Source organism: Notolepis coatsorum, assembly GCF_963971535.1.
Source record: "Notolepis coatsorum genome assembly, chromosome: 17".
NCBI lineage: Eukaryota > Metazoa > Chordata > Actinopteri > Aulopiformes > Paralepididae > Notolepis > Notolepis coatsorum.
The window spans coordinates 52,109,788-52,124,230 of NC_140181.1; the positions used below are offsets into that span (position 1 = coordinate 52,109,788).

General features: G+C 39.7%; 2 protein-coding genes across 5 annotated transcripts in view; one reads left to right on the top strand and one right to left on the bottom strand.

The window, feature by feature from the left end:
• Positions 1–285: 285 nt before the first annotated feature.
• On the bottom strand, positions 286–5,395 carry slc25a45 (solute carrier family 25 member 45; the record flags this gene model as incomplete). Its single annotated transcript, XM_084333451.1, has 6 exons — positions 286–569; positions 879–1,113; positions 1,854–2,039; positions 4,891–4,962; positions 5,065–5,108; positions 5,359–5,395. 6 exons carry the CDS (start codon positions 5,393–5,395, stop codon positions 286–288), a joined length of 858 nt encoding a protein of 285 aa, XP_084189577.1.
• A 1,395-nt stretch (positions 5,396–6,790) lies between these two features.
• Positions 6,791–14,443, top strand: part of cdk11b (cyclin dependent kinase 11B) — a 66,591-nt gene continuing 58,938 nt past the window's right edge. For 3 of the 4 annotated variants that reach the window (XM_084333951.1, XM_084333952.1, XM_084333953.1), the window contains exons 1-5: positions 6,791–6,819; positions 7,909–7,948; positions 8,338–8,459; positions 12,736–12,872; positions 13,031–13,158. In XM_084333951.1, the coding sequence (XP_084190077.1) occupies positions 8,358–8,459; positions 12,736–12,872; positions 13,031–13,158 (367 nt within the window). In that variant the 5' untranslated portion in view covers positions 6,791–6,819; positions 7,909–7,948; positions 8,338–8,357. Of the gene's footprint in view, positions 6,820–7,908; positions 7,949–8,337; positions 8,460–10,963; positions 11,024–12,735; positions 12,873–13,030; positions 13,159–14,443 lie in introns of those variants that run through there. The other variant, XM_084333954.1, reaches the window with a different exon arrangement.

The following is a 14,443-nucleotide window of genomic DNA, read 5'->3' on the forward strand; positions in this document are numbered from 1 at the left end:
TTGTCTACCCTCGTCTTGTTGTCTTATTGTTGTGATATTATACGCTGTAATTTCCATGCTGTATTTATTGTTGCTTATCTCTGTATCTCCGACGTAACTGTAAATGAGGGAAACCTCCGTTGCCTTTCGCGTATAAATAAAGGTTTGAAATTTAATTAAATTAAATTCATGGTAAAGATCCTGTGTGAACCACAGGTGAAGCTAAAAAGTCATCCATGTCCCCATGCTGAGGGAACCAGAGGAGTGTGAGGAGGAGTATATCCACGTTGAGTCTACAGTATGACGTCAGCCTGCAGACGGTGGACAGAGTGTCTTCATCAGGCTCTCGTAGACGAGGAAGGTGACGGCATTGACAGGGAAGGCCCTGAGGCTGTTGAGCAGGAGTCCTTTGAAGAACACCCTGATGCCCTCCTCTCTCACACTCACTGCCATGCAGTGCAGGACCCCCTGATACTCCCGGCCTCCGGCCCCGGACATCTGGAGCCGGGCTTTCACCACATCCATGGGCGTGGCGAAGGCCCATGTCACCACGCCTGCAATGCCGCCCGCCATCAATACCGCTAATGTGCCTGGAAATACGAAATATAAATTTGACTAAATGAAAACCCATTTAGAATTTACAAGGAATTGTAAAAATAAAAAACACTTCTTGGTAACATGTTCTTGGTTTATCAACACAGATTATTAGTGTAATTTCTTGTAATTTCAATGTGTTTTGTTATTGTCTGATCGTGCCGAGATGCAGTAACTCACAGGTCCAAAAGGCTGAGAGAAATCAGATTTGGTTCATACAGCTCCAGATCTCAAAAATCACATTAAAATTGATTTACACAAACGCAAGAAAAAAATAAAAAAAAAATTCCAACTCTTCCACTGACCTGGCTCTTTGCCTTGTTCGGTCAGCGCCTTACATGCGACCTCATAAGGCAGGAAATAGAGTCCATAGCAAGGTATGTCCCTCAGGGCGAGGGCCAGCCCTCCTCGGTATAGTCCCCGGAGCCCCTTCTCCCTCAGGATGAGCGTGACACAGTGAACGGGCCCCCGGTACCTGCTAGTGTTGGTCTGACTCTGCAGACGCACCTTCACCAGGTCAATGGGTGCACAAACAAACACCTGGGAGGAAAGACTTGTATTGACTTGACTATGTTGATATCTTGAGTTCAGCGGGCACATCACGGAAACGGAAACGGGACTGCATTTATATAGCGCTTTTATCAAAAGTGCTTTACAATTTATGCCTCACATTCACACACCGACGGCCATGACCATGCAAGGTGCCAACCTGCTCCTCGGGAGCAGTTGGGGGGTTAAGTGTCTTGCTCAAGGACACTTCGACACACTTCCGGGAGGAGCCAGAATCAAAACCAGGAACCTTCCGATTACCAGACAACCGCTTTACTTCCTGAGCCACGGTCGCCCCATCAGAGTAAATAGTATCTCTAACCTTCACCTTTCCTTAAATAAGACGTTATTATCATTATTCGCGTTTCTCATTGAAACCAATGGATACGGCGGCTAGCTGCAAGCAAGTCAGTGCTAACATAATTTTCTAATATTCAACCACAGTTTATTGTTCTTTAACTCCATATAAAATGGTAAATGGTGCATTTATATAGCACTTTTATCCAAAGTGCTTTATTTTGTTCCTCACATTCACCCATGCACTCACACATCCCATCACCGATGGCGGAGGCAACCATGCAAGGTGCCAACCGGCTCATCGGGAGCAATTAGGGGTTAAGTGTCTTGCTCAAGGACACTTCAACACACTTCCGGAAGGAGCCAGAATCGAACCGGGAACCTTCCGATCACCAGACGACCGCTCTAGCCATTGTCGCCACCATATATATTACCTGCACCAGGCCTGAGAAACACCCGGCGGTGAAGATATGTGCTGAGGAGGCAGGGTTGTTGCCACGGTTGTTTCTCTGAGACTGGGTGAGGTAATCTAAAGCGTTACTATAGGAACCAAAGACCACAGAGTTGACGATGCCTGTGGTCAGGAGAGGGAATGCCAGCCCCTTGAAGAATCCATGGACCTGTGGCAACAAGGACATAGAGAAAGACATATGGATCAATATGGATTATTCAGCTATGGTATTATGACAGAGGAATGACATCATGGATGCTGTTTTTTAGGGCTTGTCCCAATACGTCCTATTTGTCTTTACCTCCACATCTACGTAGATGTCACTTGCTAGGGTTGGGTACCGAACTCTGTACTTTTAAGGGTACCGACCGAATTACATCGGTACTACCGAGTACCAATTCACGCTAGATCAATCGGTACCAAATGTTGGTGCCTTTACATGTTTAGTATAGTAGTGTAATATGCTAGACAAGAGGGAGCCTTTTCCACAAATATATATATTACTATCCCATCTCTAGAAATATTACTGTTTACATCTTTGGAGAGACCAGACGAGGTCAGAGGAGTTTGATCATATTTACTGAGGATGGCCAGATAATGTTGATTTTATGTTCTAAATAAATAACAATGTTGAAATTGAGACGTTTTTTTTTTACAACTGACATTTAATTTTTTGTTATTACAGAGAAAGTTAAGTACCGAAAAAAGGTACTGTTGGATACCAATACCGAATTCCAGGAACTGGTACTGGTACCGGTATCCGTTCAAATGTGAACAGTACCCAACCCTATCACTTGCTGACGCCGGTTAGATTCCTACATAATCTAAAAACTCTGTCTCTACTCCAGTGAGACAGATTATGCTGAACGGTGCTTTGTCGGGCTGTCAGTTGTCCCTAAGAATACCAGTCAACTATGCATAGGCTGGAATGAGGAAAATTATAATTAAATTTGAATAGGAATTATACAATGTACATATTATTACCACATCAAAGCAGGCGTAAATTTAGATTAGATTAGATTCAAATGTATTGTCATTATACAGCACAAGTATAGTACAACGAAAATAAGTTTGCCATCCAACCAGAGTGCAAATGTAGCAGTAAAGTGCAACAGCAATATGCAATACAGGTGATTAAACTGGGTGCAAAATATACAAATTAGTACTACAGAGTGTAGTGCTAATCAGATGTATGTACAGTACAGAGTTGTAGTATAATATGTACAGTGATACAAGTGTAAAGACAGTATGGTAGTAGTCATACTGTCCAGCAGTGTAACTAGTAAAAGTAGGATATGTACAGATATGGATATAGTATCTACAGATATTTAAAATAACTATGTGCAGGTATGTGGATAGGTATATATGTGTTGAGAATAAATATATATTTATGTATATACAGCATTTGTACATGCTATCATACAGAGCTAAGGGTTATTTGCAGGTGTATAAGTAAGTATATAGATGGGTAATATGCAGTTATATTCAGACAAATATATATATATGTGCGGTAGATATAGAATATAAATGTAAATATAAATATGGGTATATACAGCACTGTCGTACTTTTCTATCATACAGAGTATGGGTAGACTATGGGTAAAGACCAAGTATGGCTTTGTCAGTATTCCAATGTACAGTGCCCCCCCCCCCCCTACCCAACCCCCCCCCCCCCCCCACCTCCAATGTACAGCCCCACCCAACCCCACCTACCCAACCTCCTCCAATGTACAGTTTCTATGTCAAATGTATGTCAGTATTCCAATGTACAGTGTACAGTGTCCCCCCCCCCACCTCCAATGTACAGCCCCACCCAACCCCACCCCACCTACCCAACCTCCTCCAATGTACAGTTTCTATGTCAAATGTATGTCAGTATTCCAATGTACAGTGTACAGTGTCCCCCCCCCCACCTCCAATGTACAGCCCCACCCAACCCCACCCCACCTACCCAACCTCCTCCAATGTACAGTTTCTATGTCAAATGTATATACACTCTTTTTCTGGATTTTTTTTGTATCACAAACAGTACTGTATTTGCAAATCTGGTATGTCATAAATGTATAGATGTAGCAGTACTGTCTATCTGTATGTCGTGTGTGTCATATGATGAATTGAAAATGGGGGACCCTGATGTAAACAAGACGAAAGTCTTTCTCTGGTCTGCATCCCCTTAACAATTGTATGTATTGAGCTGTACTGTACTGTACCCATTCTGCAATCTGTTAATACACTTTTCAATCAATCAATCAATGAGGTGGGAGTTCAGATTATTATGATTACTATGATTAGGATTAGGATTTAAATGCTTAAAATGAGCACGTTCATTGTGTGTTGTATTTGCTATTATGGGATACCCATAGGAAACTACCATCAGGCATTTCAGAAATCACAGAAAATGGGGACAAGAACCAGTAATGTGTTTGGCAGGCAAATAACAGCCCTTTGTACTTTGTATTCTCTCTCACCTATATACAGGCTCATAATAAACCTTTATAACCAGACCAGTAGACTCCTGTATTATTGATTCCGGGCTTATTACACAACTCTCATAATGTATCTGAGAGTTGCCTTAAAGGTGCACTTCACCAAAAGCAATGCTGATTTATTTTGCACATAATCTCACACACATCCATACACTCTGAAGAGTTTTGCACAAATTAATTTTGTTTGACAGTTGAGTAAATGAGTTTGAATATGGCCACCAGTGATGTCTTCGGGGACATTGAATCCTTGCATTAATTACAGCTCAATGAAATGATGTAGATGGAAATACCTTGTCTTATAGGAACTGCTACCTTATAATTTCATTGAGCTGTAATTAACACAACGCAAAGATTCAATGTCCCCAATGACATCACTGGTGATCATATTCAAAGTAATCTAATCTCAATAACTGTCAAACTAATTTAATGTGTGCAAAACTGGTTAGAGTTTTTAGATGTGTGTAAGATCTGCATCGTTTTTTGGTGAAGTGCCCCTTTTAAGACACTGACAATTTATGCATAGGAGGAACGTACCCCTTCATGAGTGTAGGTTTTCACCACACAGTCAAAGATCCCTTTATATATAGACTGGGCCTGGAGGCGCACCTACAGACAGAATATAAACATGTGATAAAAGCAAAACAACAAAGAAGGTTTTTGTAACTTGTTCAATATGAAGGCACAGAGAATACTGTTGTTGTACTCAACCTTCACTGTGTCTATCGGATGTCCAAAACCCAAACCCATAGCACCTACAGAAAATACATTCAAATAGATGTTGTTGCTAAATGTAAAACACTGCTTCAAAAACATATCAAGATAATTTAATGGCTAACCACTATTTTTACAACTACAGTCCCTGTCTGGTAGTGCAAGTTGTGCTATTTCACCCCCCTCCCTCCCCCCGGTTTTAATTGTTTCAAGAAATGTCCTAGAAATCATAGAAAGTCTGCAGAAAACAATTACACTAATATTCATATCCATGTTAAATGTGCATGTTACCTGAAATGCATCCTGCTATGAACTCTACCAAAGGCATGGCTTGCCCAGTTTAACCACCTGCAAGACAAATTAATTGCGTGTCAACATCTTGCGGTTAACCATATCATATAGGTTAACTGAGCTATTGTGCAACCTCTATAAACCAATTCAAGGCGGTCTGGTCAGGCAGCCAAGGTCAGTAAAGTATAGATCATAATATGAGTTTACATTAAAGTTGGCCTAATAATAATAATAATAATAATAATAATAATAATAATAATAATAATAATAATAATAATAATAATAATAATAATAAAATAATGCTTCAATGTGAGTTATGGATTATACAAAAATAGTCAATCCTATCTGAAGCAAAGGTTTAAAAAATCATTGAAAAAAACGATTTCCTTTAAAACCATTAAAAGGGGTTACATTTTTTTTTAACAGAAAAACAATAAGAAATTATTTCTTAAAATGTAAATGTTTTTGCAGAGGCTTAGATAATACAAGTGAGAGCTATAGAATTTCCAAGACTGGCCAGCTAGTGCACCAGAACATCAAAGAAGCCTATTCAATCTAAGTTGACAGAGAAAAGCAGAGGCCTACCTTTTTGTAGGGTGACCTCACCTCATTGCTAAAGCACGAATACTGCCTGCTTAACGTTCATTTTTCGGAATAGAAACGTCGTTTCTACAACTGTATTAAGTGTTTCACCACTTCGAGGCTCCCCTCTCTAACATCCTATCACCGGGGAAATCGTGCACGGTGTGACATATTTCAGTCAGGTCAAGCGCCTCCAACATTATATGGTTTAGTAATTATTAACCAGCCGTTTCTATTTACTCATTTTTTTCATTGGATTCTGACACCAAAATACGAAAAACAGCTCCGTATTTCAGTTTCTGCATACTATTGCGTTTTTCCGATTTTGGTTTCAAACGGAAATAGGAAAACATCTCGTATTTCCGTTTTTCCGTTTGAAACGAAAAACGAACTATCAAAACGTACACGGTATGTATGTGGCAGTATTGTGAATAGGCAAGGTTATAGAATTATAGAAGAATAACGTTAGTTGTGGTTTTCAAGTAGGCAAACCTCATTGAACTATTATGATAGGTAATTATGGTGATTTGTTCGGTAACTATTATCCGATCCTATATTATTTTTGTCCTAAAATAAAAGTTTGTGTCCTAAGATATTTGTGTGTGCTACTACAACGACTACTACCACTACCACCACTACTACTACTACCACTACTACTACTACTACTACTACTACTACTACTACTACTACTACTACTACTACTACTACTACTACTACTACTACTACTAATAATAATAATAATAGTTATTATTATTATTTCTTTCTTTCATGAAAAACTAAACTAGGTAACCGGAAGTAATCCCATCCCATGACCTCTGACGTGGAGGAAACGACATTGAGACTTCCGGTGTTTCCGAATACCGCGGAACATATTTTCAGGTGTGTTGGAATCTAAAACTGTAACCTATATTTTAGCTAGAATTTTCATAGAAATTAAATGTCTACTTGTACTTCGCTCAGTATTCGTACTACAATCAATGCTAATATGACGCACAGAAGGTGTTCGTCATCAGTCGTAGACGTTTTTATGTTTGCGCGTTAGCATAGGCTAGCTAACGTGTGCACAACAACAGCTAACGCGAACGTTACCGTAAAAGTTCTGTTTACCCATTCATACTTTCTAGTTACATATTGGAAGCATACATGTATGTGACGGACTAGCTGATAGATTATCCTGTATATGACTAGTCCCCGGCCAAATCCAGTCTGGAATAAATACATAATTAGGTTCAGAGATTGAAGACGTAGTACAACGTATTATGCTCATCGTTTAGGTTATGGATTTTACCCGCGTGGAATCTTGAAAATCTATTTGATAATTTTTTGATAACTCCCGTGTGATCTAGCAACATTAAATTAGGCACTTCACCAAAAACAACGCTGATTTAACTATTGTGCACGCATTCATTTAGTTTGACAGTTATTGAGAGTAAATTAGTTTGGATATGGCAATTACACCTCAATGTAATGATATGGTAACAGTCTCTATAAGATAAAGTATTGCTATTTTTCTACATCATTTCATGGTGCTGTAATAACCATATGAATTTGGGAGTAATGTCCTTTTAAGGCAACGGAGAATATAAACGTATTGATGTTCAAGAATCCGTGCAGGAGTATTCATAACCTCACACATCTAGACGTAAACAGATTGCATTTGTGCACAGCGTCTTCTATATCAAAGATTTACCTATGGATGTATTCCAGACTGTATATGGTCACTTTCTGTGACATATTGTTCTCCTCAGATAGCCAAGAAATTGTAATGTAATATACACAAACATAACATTGCAACACTAATTCCCTTAATGGATTCTGCCAGATCTCTTTTGAATCAGATGTGACATAATAGTTAATATTTCAAATGTTTATTCACCCCAACCCCCCCTACCCAAAATTTGAGCTAACGCAATCATTCTTGGATAGGTGTGTTTTGTTTTGTATTTTTATTTGTATTTTATTTTTCAGTGAAAGTACGAAGTTACTGGATGAGATGCAAGGCTCTCAGGTAAAAAAAAAAGACAATATCAAGCAACAAGCTTAATCCTCTTTTTCCCTTAGTACCCCTGCTAAGTGACAGAAACAGTAGCAACCATCAAAGCCCTTATCCCTCGTGCATCTGTTACATTCATATTGAAATCCTGCCTCCTTTCCTAAAGTCCCATTTCTCTGTCTGTGTAATCCTCAGTAGTATACCATCACTGTAGCTTGACTTGTAAACACAGTCACAGACACTGACAGTGATCTTCATACCCTCTAGTCTTAAACAATTCAAAGTTATTCTCCATTATTAAACTTGTTATCCAATCCAATCCAACTTTATTTATAAAGCGCTTTAACAGCCACAGGGGCACAATGCTTTATGTACACTTGTGTGGCTTTGTGTCTGTGCTGCAGGTGGTGGAGAGTGGGCGCTGATGGGGGACGAAAAGGAGACCTGGAAAGTGAAGACACTTGACGAGATTCTCCTGGAGAAGAAACGCAGACGAGAACTAGAGGAACCCAAGTGCCAGAAAAATGTAAATGTCTCTGAACACTTTTTACAGAGATCAAAGCAAAATTAAATGTATCACTATTTTTACCTTTTATGTAATCGGAATTGCCCCACCCCCCATTACACAAATCTGACAAATTGTTAACTGATCCAACTGTAATGATGTGATTAGTTCAGCATTGATATTCTATAAATTTATATATATATATATTTTTTTTAATTGTCTTTTACTTTTGTCCAATTCCAATATAAAACCAAAAATAGCACCCATGAAAAAAAACAAGCTTCAACAAGCACCATTCTTTTCAATTTAAACTATACCAAGTCTGGTCTCGTGGGCCTCACCACCTCCCGCCATCTACCCCACCTCTCCTCAAACCTTTCCTCTCTAGTCTCAATGCATACGTCAATCTTTCCATTACGTAGATCTCATGGATCATGTCCATCCATTCTCCATCCGTCAGCACCACCTGACTCATCCACTTCCTTAGAGCCTTTTTGTTTGTCACCCATAACCTCTTTAACTCATTCAGCGCCGGCCATTTTCCTCATCCTTTTCTAGCTAGGCCACGCTTTAAAAGATAGGAGTGTGTCACCTTGTTTGTAGAGCTATATCTATATTATAGCTATGGATACAATACTATGGTCATTTGACAGTAACTATCTTCTGTCCAAGATGCAAAAAAGAATAAAAATATTCATGAATACGTTCACGCGTTATCCCATGGTGAATATAAGTATAGTTTCGGGGTGATCCGGGCTAATTCCTGGAGAGCTGAGTTATAGGGCCCTACGTGAATTCTACTAAAAGCTACTATTTCCAAATCAAATGTATATAATAGGTATTATGTTTCATCATGAATGCATGAAGGGGGGGGGGGGGGGGGGTCTTTCTGATGCTTTGATTGCCAGTAACGGCATTCGTTGTGAACCCCACACACGCTGATCAGCTGGATCGACATGAAAACATGGTACGATCAAGCTGGAATTTACGTCAGATAGTCCTTACCTTTGTTCGGGCGTATTCCAAAAAGAATATTCCAATTGTCTGCTTGTGATTTCCAGTATTGGTGTCCATCTGGTTCCGGACATAATTTGCCATAACTTATGGATAGAGTGTGCTAGATGCGTTTCGAAGTGGTCGGATGAAGCGATCTACTTGGCTATGTCTAAATTCAGTGCCCAGAGGGGTTTAAACGTAACACACGGTCTGGAACAGGGTTTACTGTACTCTCGATACTGCCACCTAGCCGGATCTGGCCGGTACTGCACCCTCGGGGTCCCAGTATACCCTTTAACAGCAACATACAGGTCCGTGACATTGAATAGAATATTAAGATCGAAAAAAAGAAACGGACCAAATAACGTATATACGTGGTTGGCGTTCAACGGTTGACGAGCAAACACATATATAAACGTTGTTGGCACAGATTGTGTTAAGCCCGAGGTCTGGTACCGGTACGACGAGATTGATAAATCTATCAATACAGAACGTATTAATACATTTTGCGTTTCTTTTTTAAATGTAGCCAAGAGTAAAGACCATAACCCTGTCAAAACAGCAGTCATGGTGTATATTTTCAGCACTACGTTTGTTTACCGATGATTTTAAGTGTTATTAGTGATATATGAGTTCATAGAAATCTCAGCGCATTGAGTCGGAAAAAGGCGCTTATTGACGCGTGGACTTGGCGCAACCTAACTTGAGTGTAGTCTTTTGAGAGAAGTTACCCAGGGCTTTCGGTGGGCTTTCGAATAAAAAAAGAAAAAACACTTCCCAGCTCATGCCAGCCCCTGTCAATCATCTGACTTCTAGCGAGAATCTTTTTTTTCTCTTTATTTTCGGAATCATATCTCACGGGTGGAACAAACCTGAACATTATTGCCATAAATATAACGTAGTTAGTTTATTTACCTTTCTGTGAACGTCTAGCAAAAAACCCTGTTGCAATCTGATGAAAATGGTGGAGCAATTTACATTATAAAAAAGTAACTGTACTTACTAGGGCTGACCTTCGAATTTTTTTTTGAATTCGAAGCTTCGGGGCCAAGATTCGATTTTAATTCGAAGCTTCGGGGGGGGGGGGGGGGATATATATATATAATTAAACAAAAATTTGTTGTGGGACTTGTACAGCACTTTGTTCAACTTTGTCAGTGCTGTAAAGTTTAAACCTTTTTTAAATCTTAGACAAACAAAACACTTTGCTTTCATGAAAGCAAAGCATGACTTTGCCGTCATTTGAGGCTCTATAAAAGCAGCACAATGAACACAAATCTGTCAGTGCCGAGTCCGACCTCATCTTAAATAACAAACAGCATTGCTTGTTGTAATTAACAAAGAGAGGCAGTTGATTTTGCACATTTTTTTTTCTTTTTTATAATCGAATTTTATTTTCATATTCGAATCCCATGCCCATCGAACGAAGCTTCGAAGTATTTAAGACAGCCCTAGTACTTACAGTAGATTTCATTCACGGTTTTTGCTGCCCTGTCAGGGGCGCCTGGTGGTACTAAATCCAGATTGAACTCTGCCATTGGAAAGGGGAGATTTGGCCCGATCCATAGATGTGACTTGGCCATAATAAGGTAATTTATAGGCCTGATATTCTATAATCATATTTCAAATTGCATGTGTCCGGATGGCAGAATTCAGTACTGTATCTACAAAACCTCCTGTAAATCATCTGCCCTTTATTAATTAGCTTAGACTTTTTTGTACACGTGATCTCAAGAAGGTGCTGAATGAGCTCAGTGGCTTTTTCATGTCTGGTCAATTTTAGCATGGTGTTATTCACCGTCAAAGATGAAATAAATATTGATAATCTCTCCTTTGGTTCATTAAAATTTACTCAAGCCTAGTAACAGACACAATATTTCTGACACTGGGAATACATTCCCTGAGATCCATAGATGTCCCTAGATACCAAGAACATGCAAATGGACCATGTAGAAGTGGAGCAATCTTCCATTTACTTATGGAAGGTATGCATTTTTAGGTGAATTTTCTGAAAATATGGCTAGTGTGTTAAAAATACAAAATGAAATAAAATAAAAACTACATCAAGATGTACAACCAACCAACTTTGTGGACAAGGACGAGTTTCACCAATTTATTTTGGCCATCAAACAAAACATGCTGTTTCAGCCTTAACACTTTCAGTGCCTTTGATTAACGTTGATTAATGTCCTTGGATGCCAGCATCCACTTCAATGATAGCGTTAAAAACATCTATGTTTTAAATTATGGCTATGTGTCTAATCTGCCCGTCGCTTATCAATGACTTGTTTGCAGTCAACATTGTCTAAACGGATTGTTTTTTAATCGGTTCATATCCTTTTTATAGCATTTCGAAAATTTTAGGAAAATAGAAAGATTCCGTCATAAACGGCATTTATTGGAATATTCTCGAATACACTAGACACGTTGTCATTTGTCGGCCTATTTATGAATCGTTTTCAAATAAACGCTAGATTATCGATAATATATGTGTACTTATGCACGCTATAGAAGCGAGCTGAGAAATCTATTCTCTTATTTCCTCAACAGCACACACACATATACACATACAGGGCACGCTGTTATCTCAGTGAAAACAGCTCTGATTATCCTAAAACTGGTAACATAGACTCCTTACCTTAGATCAGATGTTCTCCAAAAAGATTATTCCAATTCCTGATCGCCATTCCAAATATCGATCGCGTTTATTGATTGATTGGCTGCTGTAAATATATATTCCAGGCTGCTTTCCATCTCGTGATCACTTCCCTCTTCATCAGACGGCTCGCCAGCATAGTGGAGCCAGTAGGCTCCCCCCCACACATCCACCAGTGTAATCGAATGGCCTGCAGTTACACAGGGATAGACGATAGGCGGCGGTATTTTCCCATCGGAGCTCCTAGAGAGGGGCTGCTGTACCAACGGGAGACTCGGTTGATGAAATATGAATTCAGATCGCTACTAAAAAAAGACAATTAGCGTCGTCTGCATTCAACGGGCGGGGCGAAATAACGACATAACACGTCGCCAGAATCCAAAGTGTTAATCAGAGCATGTTCAAAATATATTTGTCGTCATTATCCCTTATATCAAATACAGTATCACAAAACACAATATAAAGTGTATCAATATTTTCTTACACCCCTAATATCTATATATATATATATGTGTTTGTGTGTAATATTATTTGTGTAATATTATTTGTGTATATACATGCTATCTATGCTATGTATATACTATGCTATCTAAATTGAAATTGCCACCATCCTTCTAAAGACCATGTCCCTCTTGTCCTGTGCAGTGCACCCCATGCCCTGTTCCACAGACGGATGAACCGGAAGCTAAGCGGGACACTCCAGAGGAAGGAGAACTACGGGACAGAATGGAAATAACTATTCGTAATTCCCCGTACCCACGGGAAGACTCTACTGAAGACAGGTACAGCTCAGCACGCTCAAATCTGTGTCAGGATCAAAAGTCGTACAGCATGTTTTAGTTTTCAGCAATATTACCAGATTGGAACCGGTCACCTGCTTCTAGCACCTTTAGGCCACCGGCGTCCTACGAATATAAAATGTTCTTGTTGTTCATTTCAGGGGAGAGGAGGATGAATCACTAGCAATCAAGCCTCCCCAGCAAATGGCCAGAAAAGACAAAACTCACCACAGAAAGGAGGAGAAGAGAAAAGACAAAAGACGTCGTCGCAGTCACTCTGCAGAGGGAGGTCAGTTACTTTCACAGTCACTATGTAGAGGGAGGTCAGTTACTGTCAGTCACTCTGCAGAGGGAGGTCAGTTACTGTCAGTCACTGCAGAGGGAGGTCAGTTACTGTCAGTCACTCTGCAGAGCAGGGTTTCCGTTAGAAAAAATTGTTGCCGGTCTCCGTGACCTGCAAGATTTCAACTACCGGACAAATGAGATTAATTCCGGTCATAGTTTATTGAGCTTTAAAACAATTGATAGGCAGGCTCATGTCATCCTCAAGGCATGTAGATTTATAATATTATTACTTAAAACTAGGCTACTTTTGCGTATACAGTCATTAATATATTCCAAATAAAATAAGTCCCTCGATACTCCGTCTCCGTGCTGCTGCTGACTTGAAATAAAATAGACCGCGTATGTGGCAGTCGGTCCGACACTGAACAGCAGTCTGTTATAATCACATTTTTATGAGCTAACGAATTCCGTTATATTGGACATTTGTATTAATTATATCAAGCGAAGAACTGAGAAAGCAGAGAGACTGCAACATTATCGTGGTTTGCGTGACTACTCTCTCCACCTCAATGTCACGCGGTCGAAAAGGGCGCTTGTCTATTGGACAGTGGAAATGTGTGTGTGGCTGCGATCCTGTGTGTGCGCGCGCGCGTGTGTGTGTGTCTGTGTGTGTACTGCGGAGCCCAGATCAGCGGAGCCGAGTTTTGACATGGCATTGATCCATTGTTCTATTGAAGCACATTACCTACCACCATCCTCTCGCTAAACAACTTGTAGACCACGGTGTTTTTATGAGTGCCCACAAGTAGCCGTTTTAATAATATAATAAGCCGCGCGCCTCGGTAATAATAATAAGCCGCGTTTTTTCTTCCTTCTTCCCAAGATGCACAGACATAGAGAGAGAGAGAGAGATAGATAGATAGATAGATAGATAGATAGATAGATAGAGAGATTAGATGCAGTGTGCTTGTTTTGCAGTGAGTGCTGCGAGCAGTGGTAATAATAATCACTTCCTATATTTGGTTCGCGTTTGGTCCGATGAAGCGAACCGAGACCTACGTTTTTAAAGCTCTCGCTGACAACGTCGTTGTCATTATTAGAAGCAACGAGGAAACAAATGTAATGATCGTTTCGTTCATCGCATAGGCTATTTAATTTTAGCCTATTTTAATACAATTCAAATAATCAAATTGTGCTTAGACTCAGGGAATTATTTTCACCGGACATTAAGACCGGAGAAATTAAATATGTCGGACTTCAGGAGATTTTGCCGGACAAATACAGGTAAT